This window comes from Erythranthe guttata, chromosome 11 (genome assembly GCF_056151865.1).
Source record: "Erythranthe guttata isolate IM_541 chromosome 11, IM_541, whole genome shotgun sequence".
Lineage (NCBI taxonomy): Eukaryota > Viridiplantae > Streptophyta > Magnoliopsida > Lamiales > Phrymaceae > Erythranthe > Erythranthe guttata.
In genome coordinates this window covers 18,496,985-18,506,649 of record NC_142543.1, presented here as the reverse complement: position 1 = coordinate 18,506,649, position 9,665 = coordinate 18,496,985, and the positions used below count along the sequence as shown (strand labels likewise).

General features: G+C 36.2%; 2 protein-coding genes across 2 annotated transcripts; one reads left to right on the top strand and one right to left on the bottom strand.

The window, feature by feature from the left end:
- The first annotated feature begins 684 nt into the window (after positions 1–684).
- Positions 685–4,043, top strand: LOC105960906 (uncharacterized). The gene is made up of 10 exons (XM_012985118.2): positions 685–973; positions 1,211–1,340; positions 1,533–1,671; positions 1,762–1,974; positions 2,083–2,221; positions 2,847–2,997; positions 3,113–3,222; positions 3,300–3,397; positions 3,488–3,557; positions 3,638–4,043. Exons 1-10 carry the CDS (start codon positions 881–883, stop codon positions 3,725–3,727), a joined length of 1,233 nt encoding a protein of 410 aa, XP_012840572.1. The 5' UTR covers positions 685–880; the 3' UTR covers positions 3,728–4,043.
- A 303-nt stretch (positions 4,044–4,346) lies between these two features.
- Positions 4,347–9,452, bottom strand: ABCB27 (transporter associated with antigen processing protein 2). The gene is made up of 17 exons (XM_088825665.1): positions 9,075–9,452; positions 8,398–8,478; positions 8,270–8,305; positions 8,101–8,175; positions 7,830–7,954; positions 7,621–7,720; positions 7,360–7,531; positions 7,168–7,286; positions 6,814–6,924; positions 6,545–6,689; positions 6,147–6,279; positions 5,928–6,003; positions 5,762–5,827; positions 5,525–5,632; positions 5,321–5,428; positions 5,009–5,206; positions 4,347–4,703 (listed from the first exon to the last, which is right to left on the bottom strand). Exons 1-17 carry the CDS (start codon positions 9,156–9,158, stop codon positions 4,497–4,499), a joined length of 1,944 nt encoding a protein of 647 aa, XP_088681791.1. The 5' UTR covers positions 9,159–9,452; the 3' UTR covers positions 4,347–4,496.
- Positions 9,453–9,665: the final 213 nt, after the last annotated feature.

Here is a 9,665-nt window from a genome sequence, read left to right as displayed (position 1 = left end):
ATTTATAAATTGTGTTGTTGTTTGAGTAATGTGCATCACTAATTGAATATTGTTAGTGATAAATTTGCAGGTTATTTGAATATCTATTGTGTTAGTTCTCTGCTACTGTGTTTGTTGTTAAGTTAGTTATTTTGCACAAGATTCACATGGTGTAGTAGATTACATTCCATGAGATAGAGTTATACCATATGTTTTAAATGATTTCACTTAATCTTCACATCGTGTTTGCGCCCTTCGCGTATTCTTCTTTGTAATATTTATTTGAATTTCATATGTTACAACTCTGAATTAAGAGATATTTTTTCTTTGATGTTCTTCCATTTTGTTTTACTTGAATTGGCATTGTTATAAAGAGATAATCGTTTAAATATTATTATTTCTCATTTTGAAACTGACCTCCGTGCAACGCACGGGTGAAGAACTAGTATATATATAAAATTGAATACCACACCTAATTAACGATTTGATAATCGGCATATACGAATTTTTGTTCGGTTCGATTGGATCATAAGAATATCCTTAGGTAAATTTGACATCATAAGAATAAACTTGTAAAACAATAATACATAATTGATGCGTGATTGTAATTATGCAAATAAGAAAGGTTTTTCTTGTAATTATACCTTACTTCACGTGGCCGTAATTTCCCTTTATTTATTTATTGGGTGTAATCAAACTTAATCCAAAATACCATGCGATATTAGTGATTTTACAATATTACCCTGCAAAAGCATTTCAAACCCTCTCCCCATCCCCCAAAATTAGGGTTTCTCCACTCTCTCGCTCTATCCCCATCTTCTCTCTAACACAAGAGCTCTCTGCCGTGCAATCCATCTTCACAAAACTAATATTTGCAGAGATCTCTTGAAACCCTAACAATATGACGACCGTCGTTCCCACATCCGAAGAAGATCCCGCCCTCGCCGTCGTCCGTTTCACCGCTGATTTGTCCTGGGCCGACGCCGGTCCCGAAGTAAACATTTTCTTCTCTCTCTCTCTCTCTCTTTTTTTTTTTTTTTTTCATGATTTTTTTATCGAGCGAAGTTTCAATGAATACACTTTTATCGTAATATTACTATGTTGGGTAACCTTTGAATTGTAGTTTAATCAATTTGTATTTTTTCCGCTGATTTTTTTTTAATAATTATTATCAGATTTTAAATGTTGGAAATTGAAATTGATGTGAATTTTTGATATTTGGTACTGATAGGTAGCAGAGGGACAAGTGAGTAGATTGGTCGTAGAGGCACAAGAATGTATGGTGCAGAACAGGTGGTTGGATTTGGCTTCTTTGATGGTTACTTCTGCTGATGTAATTTTCTCTAAAGCTTCTGAAAAAGGTACAAATTTAATAAAATAAAATAAAATAAAAATCATATCTTTTTCTTATCTTTCGCCCCTATTTTTCTAGTTGATAATCACAATTGGCTCTAAGCAAGAAATGTAGGATAACTTTTGGTTTGCTCTCTTTTAAAATCTTCTCACGTCTGTAGTTTTGCACATCTGAATTGATCTTCCGTTTTTACCTACAGATATTGAATGTATTTACACTGTTATCTGCAACCTTGTTAAGAAGCCCGAGAGCCTTGATCAGGTGCACGAAATGGCAGAGCTTATAGCGACAAAGGTTACTCAACAGCCTAGTGAAAAGCCTGCCCTACGCTTAAAGATGTAAGATACCACAGCCCTTGGCAATAAATCGTCGAAGCTACTCGATATTACAAAATATTATTTAACATTTTTTGATTTTGTTTACTTTAGCTTGTTCAACCTCTACAACCTGTTGGAGAACCCATACAGCCAGTTCTTTGTGTATATGAAGGCCCTCAACTTGGCAATTAATGGAAAGGTAACCGAACACATTGTACCGTCTTTCAAGAAGATAGATAACTTTTTGAGGGAGTGGAATCTTGGAGTCAACGATCGGAGAGATCTCTTCCTTAAAGTTGCTAATGTTTTGAAGGATAGCAAGAGGTGAGAACTATCTATATATGTGTATATAATGCGTATATAGGATATGGGTGATAAAATATCAGACTGCTAAACCAAAGCCAACATTCTTTCCAAAATATTGAATTTCAGCTCTGCAAAGGATTCTTTTAACTTTCTTGTGAAGTATCTGGATACCTTTTCTGGTGACGATGCATTGAGTTTGGCTGAAGCTAAGGAAGAAGCTGTTCACACTGTTATTGACTTCATCAAGGCACCTGACATGTTTCAGGTAAAACCGCGGATTAATCGTAGTGGCTTTAAACACGAGAAAGTTCGCATTGCTTTATGTGCTTTCATTACGGATTCTTTTCCTTAGTATTCATAGGACATTTCTCAGGATAAAGCTTTCTTTATTATACCATTAGTATGCATACATTCTAGAGGACAATATCTACTAAAATAAATCTTGAACTTCAATTGGGTCAACAGTTAAAACAAATACCAGTCAGATGTGTTTATAAGCCTCTTACCTCCATCCATGATAAATCGGTTCTTTGATAACCATAGTAACCTATCAGGCAGAGAGATCTATTTTTATTGTCACCTTGCCTACTGAACTAAAATATTAAAACTTTCAAATTGAAATTACAAACTTTTGGGGAAACTTGGGTTGTGCCTTCAAGAAGTCGTTTCTTAAGATTTTTTTTTCCTTTCTTATAAGCAACTGGCTTGGGTTTACTGAAGAGCGTTGTCTTATTACCCCCATCTAATGCTGCATGTGATGTTGTACCGTTTTATATGATAGCTTTCACTTCCAGCCATTTACTATATGTAGTGTATCTTACATTTGACACGTATATTTGTGTTGCTGCAGAGTGATCACTAAATGATTTTTCATATCTTTGTTGCACCAGGGAGACTTACTAGATATGCCTGCCATTGCACAACTTGAGAAAGACACTAAATATGAACTGGTGTATCAGCTTCTGAAAATATTTCTCACTCAGAGGCTCGATGCATATATGGCTTTCCATTCATCGAATTCCGATTTATTGAAGAGCTATGGTATGCCTTATTGACTTCGTATTTACCTCATCTAGCCCATGTATTAATTTTTTTAGCCTCGTGTAGTATGTATATAATATGTTTTGCTGGATATTGTTCCGTTCGACTGGTGCAGGTCTTGTGCATGAAGATTGTGTTGCTAAGATGAGGTTGTTATCTCTTGTTGACCTCGCCACAAGCGAATCTGGTCAAATTCCTTACTCCTTGATTAAGGACACACTCCAGGTAAAGTCAACTATTGTGAAAAAACAGTCTTTCGTTTTTTACATTTATGTTACCTCAAGCGACATATTTTTGTATAGATTGAAGACAATGAGGTGGAGCCATGGATTGTCAAGGCAATTACATCCAAGTTGATAGATTGCAGAATCGACCAGATCAATCAAGTAGTTATTGTTAGGTATGTAGAGCCAGCACTAATAATCTGATATCTTGTGCAAGATTATGGTGGATACAGTTTATGATATGGGATCATGTTTGTTTGGTGCAGTCGGAGCACAGAGCGCGTTTTTGGGCATCATGAATGGGAATTCCTTCGAACAAAGCTTGCAACTTGGAGGGTAATTAAATTTAGACTATCATATCAAATCTATTATACAATGGGCTTAGTTTCTTACTTTGATGTGAATATTTCGTTCAGGGGAACATTACGAATGTGATAAGCACCATTCAAGCGAACAAAATAACCGAAGATAGCACCCAAGCAGTGCAGGGTTTGACCATTCGTTGAGATTTGTTGTTGTGTCTTAGTGAGAGAGAGCCATTATCGTTAATCTTGCTGCAAGTCAACTGAACTGTTACCCAAAAGTTCTACCTATTCATAGAATCTTTTTCTCAACAGAGTTGTGACGGTGTTAAGAGTTGCTGTGGACCTTGTTTTTTTTGTAGCTTATTTTTAGACTACATATTTTTGCCCAATTTTGTTTTCGAGAGCTACATGAATTGTATTTTCTCTTTCATTCCATGTCAGTGTTACATTATTGTCATATTTGTTTTCGACTAACAGAACCTCTTTCCCATTTAATTAATAGTTCGATTTTTTTCTCCCTCCCCTTTTGTGGCATCTACATGTGGACACAATGAAGTTGAAGATCTCCTAGTGTATTTCAGCATATAACGAGCTCGACTGAGCTTGAGTTTCTATTTTCAAAGTTCGAGTTCTTTAGTTAATTTTGATATTAATATAAAATTTTAAAAATATAAAAGCTTGCTAGTTGCTCGTGGGTCCATGAACGACTAAAAACAGATTTGAACATCAACTACTATCGAGACAGCTTATAAAACTCATAAGCCGATTCATTTCATTTACCTCTAAATTTTACGTGCGTATTTTACGTAAGAGCCTACTGTTTGGCTCAAAGAATGAGCAAAATGGTTGAATAACTACTTGGGATTATCCCAAATAAGTAGTATTGTGAATCTAAAAGGAATTACAGCACCTTGAATAGCACTCTTCGAGGCTAAAATTATTTTTTTGGTGAATGTTAGACAAGGGGGTCTTAAAATTCATCATCTCTAGGTGCTTGTAATTGCCTCTTGACAAGTGCAGTGTAGATTCCATCTCTGCTCAAAAGCTCGTCGTGGCTTCCACTTTCAGCTATTTTGCCTTCAGCTATCACTGCAACCGTGTCTGCAGTTTTTACTGTCGAAAGCCGATGGGCTATCACAAGCACAGTCCTGCCCTTCATTAAAGAGTCCATTGCATCCTAGAAAGAAAAAAATAATAATGAGCAAAGAAATGAAGTAGAGCACTTGCAACTAAAAGTTAGAAAACGGAAAATTGATCGGAAAAGATCTTTTGGGAGAAGAATCTAAGAAAGCAGACAAATATTTGTCTATTTTAAGAAACGACAATTTACAGAGTCAAAACAGTGTCAAAACAAATGACACATCCCAAAGGTGTTGGAGTGATCCTTATTTATATTTTAGTAAAAATATTCACTACCGTGACATTGAAAACGAGCCAGACAATTGAAGAATCGGAAAAAGTTGGAAATATTCGTTAACTTACTTGCACTAAATATTCACTCTCTGCATCGAGAGCACTGGTGGCTTCGTCTAGTAAAAGAACTTTAGGGTTCATCAAGAGTGCTCTTGCAATTGCTATTCTTTGCTTCTGACCACCCGATAATCTCAACCCACGCTCACCCACAATAGTTTTGTATTTCTCTGGAAACGATATTATGAAGTCATGAGCATTCGCCATTTTCTGCACCAAAACAAATATTGACGAAACAAAACAGAGAAATTTAGAACAATGAACAATTGAAGGACAACAAAAAGAAAAAGAAAAAAGAAAAAGTGAAGGAGAATTTGAACTTACAGCTACGCTTTCAATGTCGGATTCGCTTGCTTTGCCATCAAAGCCATACGCAATGTTTTCTGCTATTGAACAGTTGAAAAGAACAGGCTCTTGGCTCACTATACTGATCTATAATATAAAATATACAAATATCAAATATTAGTTTATTTAAAACAATTCAAGTAAGAATTGGCAGAATAAACTTTGGCACTTTGGCAGCATTACCTTTGTGTGTAGATATTCATGAGATACTTCGACCAAGGGCACCCCATTCAACAAAATGTTTCCTTTAATCGGATCATAGAATCTTTGGATTAAGTTAGCTATTGTTGTCTGCAACCACAAAAAACACGGGCGAAGAAAAAAAAATGTTATTTCTAAAATTTCTAATTAGCAATATTCGAGAACTGAATTTAGTTATAGCGATGAAAAATGGGAGAAGAAAAATGATAAGAGTGGTACTTTTCCTCCACCACTTGGACCCACAAGAGCGACTTTTGATCCGGGGCTGAGTTTCAATGTTATTCCCTGCAAATTAAAGAATGCATTCAGCAATCCAAGCAAGGGCATTTATGTAAAATATATTCAAATTTTATGATTTGAAATTAATGATGTAAACGTTCAATACCTTGAGTACCATATGACTCGGGCGAGAGGGATAAGCGAACCATACATCATTGATTTCCACATCTCCATCTGGATTACTACCGGAAAAATAAAATAATGTCTATAACTAAGATGACTAACAGTTTCAACTGTATAATATTAGTGTAAAAACCAATATTTTGCCCATGTATTTATATAAATGCCAATTTAGTATTTCCATTGGATAAAAGCAAGAACTAACCCCACAGGGCATTTGTCACCGGATTCTGGCAAGGCCGAGACACGATCCAGAATCTGAAAAACTCTTCTACTTGCTCCTGCAGCTTTCATCGTCGTAGTGTATAATCCCGATAACGAGGATACTGAGGATCCAACTGCAGAAAAAAATATATTTTTGGACCATTAAGCGTTATAAAACTGAGTGGCTATTAAGCTTTGGCTATATACGGCCACGGGGGCCATTGCCTCCTCCCCATAGTTTCTCACCAAATTTAGTATTTTATATAGGAACTCGTTATTTTTTCCCACTTGATCATGCAGAAACAAGATCTCGGCATTGTGGAAGGCGAGTCAACAGTACAATCGTAATTAGGCAAGTGTAACTAATTACCTGTGAGGCTATATAAAATGACTAATTACCTGTGAGGCTATATAAAATGAAGGAAGTTAGAGATCCTGCAGTCAAGTGGCCCATTATTGTCAAGTAAGCTCCGTATATCACCACTATAATGACAGATAAAGTTGATGTCGCATTTAATCCTCCAAAGAATAAACCAGTCATTCTCTGCACCCAGAAAAAAAAGAAAAAAAAAAGACAGGAAACCTTAAATACCAAAGATCATCATTCTTTCTAGCAATAGTTTTTTAGCATGAAACCGAAGAGAGAAAATTCTGTGTAAGGAACTCACTGCTTGTTGGAGTCCAAGCTTCAATGTCTCGTTGACTTTCTCTGAATAACCTGAAATTGCATACTGCTCCCTAGCAAAAGATCTTACGGTCCGAATAGCCCCAAAGGATTCCTAGAAATCAAAAGTTCAATTGTTTTTTTGTCTCCATATGCAATGTATATGCAGAACTAGCAAGTCAAATGTGCATTTGTATGTGGTCCTAAATTAAATTTATATATTGCTTAATAGGTAAATGGATTAAAATTAGCATTTAAAAACTATATGAACTGTAACATCAATCACAATTTAACTAAATAGCCATAATTTATCTTAGTAATAGGGGTATAATGGTCACACCATCAAATATTATTATACCTCTGCAATTGATGCAGCTACAGCAGCAGCAGCTTGTGTTGCATGCGACAGATCTCTTAAGTAGCGCCCAAATCTACGTACACCGACTGAGATAATCGGAACCACAGCCAAAGCCAGCACTGATAAAAAATAGATATCACTTGTGAGTTTGATTTTTTTTTTAATTGATAAGTGGAACAATGAACCACTCACATGTTAATTTCCACGACGATGAAAACATGAAGCCAATGCCGATTAGGGAAGTTGTTACATTGCGTAGTGCTTCTGACAGATTTGTTGTTGCAGCACTTTTGATGATTTGGGTGTCTTCGGATAGCCTGCTAAGGAGTTCACCCGTCCGAGTAACATCAAAGAATGCTATTTCCTGCATAAAAAAAAATTATGCCACATAAAAATTCAAGAAGTCAATTGCTTATTTTTTTCGAAATTATATACTGATACGGGGGTGTTTACTTGTTGTATCAGATGACTAAACAAATTCTTCCTTAAACGAGCGACGACCCTTTCACTAGCTGAAGAAAATAACCATGTACGTAGTGCTGTGGACATAGAACTGGAATGAAATGTTAGAACTGAAAATAAGTTAATAGTAACACACACACACACACACACACAGATATCTAGAAAACATAATGTAAAAGCCAGATTTTGGTATGACATACCCAATCACAACAATCGTCAAGATAGCTAGTATTGTGTTCTTGATGTCAGTCAATGCCTGAGTTTGCTCGTCTGCGGTCGTTATATTTCTTGATACAATGTCAATTATCATACCACCAAATTTTGGCTACAGCACAAAACAAACATTTAAATAAATAGGTCAAGGACTCCACTTTTCTAATACTACAGAAATTTGTATTCACATGCCAAATATATACAAAAGATTCTCTCTAGGGACCGACAACTATCTTGGCTAAACGAAGAATGACTTACTATGAGAAGGCTAGAGGTGGATGCTACCAACAAAGCAATCGTACCAATAACTAGCTTTCCAGCATCTGGTTTTGCCTGTTCCATTTAACATAAACATCAAACGAATCAAAATGAATAAATAAAAAGCGACTTATTTCTCAATAGGAAGTGACGGAGATTTCCAACTCACCAGAAGGAATACCCTTGAAAATCCAACATTGGCAGCCTAAAATTCACCACAAAGTTAATAAAATGACGGTAAGCATCCTTCGTACAGGTTGCATAAAAATGGATTTCGTCGAGACATTGATATGTTACCTCTACCGTCCCTCCTTGCTCAAGGTCTGTTCCTGTTTCTGGGCTGTCAGGTGTTGTATTATCATTCGCCTTTCGTTGAGCCTACGAGACGATTATCATTGAATTCCATCAGTTTCAAGGCATAAAATGGTTCACTCCACTATTCTTGTCCAGCTAAAGGTTTATTAGCAAGATTGTAGAACTCAAAAACAACAAATATTGCATTATATGCAAATTAAATAGACCTCAACATAACGAATCAAACGTCCGTTAAATTCCTTTTTAACATGCTAAAAATCAGAAAATTAGACCACAATATGAAGCTCCAGCCTCAAATTCTACTGTGCAGAGAAAGTGATTGAGAAATGACTTGGTCCTCTGCTTCACCAAATTCAAATTCAACAACCCAAAATCCACAACCAGGATTCTCCATCCACTGCTGCACCACCATCCTACACCACCAATCATAGTCAGAAAACACTAAGTCACTAATTCACCACCGCCACCTCTTCCCGCCGCCATCACTAACACTACCAAAGGTGACCGCCGCCGCCACCACCACTAAAGTTCTTTACCCATACCAACCCAACCACAAATTAGAAATAATAACATTCAAAAATAGCTAATCATCAAAATCAAATAAAATAAGGAACATCGAAATTCATGAGAGAGATAGAGAATTAAGATGAAATCGTCACCTCCTTATTCAAAAGAGGCACCCTTTCACTCCCAGTAGACATAATCGATTTCGAAGTCCAATCCAGATGCTGTTTCCTTCCCATACAAATTCAAATTTACCAACTCTGAAAGAGACGACGCTTCAATTTAGGGATTGCTTCCTCAGGAAAAAACAATGGCGGATCAGTTGACCCAATTCTACCTGAACGGAGTATCTATTCGTCGATTCTTCTCCTCCATTCCTCCAAAATATCTCATTATTTATATGAGGAGAGAGAGAGTGACGAAGAGAGAGAGAGAGAGAGAGAGAGTCTGACGTGCTCTCTCCAGTGCCAACAAACCGAACAAATGAACACTCTGCTTATGATATTATATTTTGCAATATGAACCCTGGAATTATTAATATTAGGTGTTGTGCACCCTTTGTTTAAAATGAGTAAGTCAGGTGCAATTTTGTCATTTCCTCTTTATTAAAGGTTCAAAATGCATAATTAATATATTGCCAAGGTTCGAAGTGCAAAATTACCCGCTTTATCCAATTCGTCAAATTTATGTAGAATTAACAGTTTGCCCCCTACAGATATACATGATAACATTTTTCCATCCAACTA

What these genes read in the sequence shown, in the direction of transcription:
- ABCB27 (XM_088825665.1), bottom strand. Translation starts at nt 9,158, where the DNA reads ATGGGAAGGAAACAGCATCTGGATTGGACTTCGAAATCGATTATGTCT. An exon ending in CGAGTCATATGGTACTCAAG is followed by an intron (nt 5,828 to 5,927) that starts GTATTGAACGTT and finishes TTTAATTTGCAG; the next exon opens with GGAATAACATTGAAACTCAG. An exon ending in GTCCAAGTGGTGGAGGAAAA is followed by an intron (nt 5,633 to 5,761) that starts GTACCACTCTTA and finishes TTGTGGTTGCAG; the next exon opens with ACAACAATAGCTAACTTAAT.
- LOC105960906 (XM_012985118.2), top strand. Translation starts at nt 881, where the DNA reads ATGACGACCGTCGTTCCCACATCCGAAGAAGATCCCGCCCTCGCCGTC. An exon ending in CTCTAAAGCTTCTGAAAAAG is followed by an intron (nt 1,341 to 1,532) that starts GTACAAATTTAA and finishes TTTTACCTACAG; the next exon opens with ATATTGAATGTATTTACACT. An exon ending in AATCAAGTAGTTATTGTTAG is followed by an intron (nt 3,398 to 3,487) that starts GTATGTAGAGCC and finishes TGTTTGGTGCAG; the next exon opens with TCGGAGCACAGAGCGCGTTT.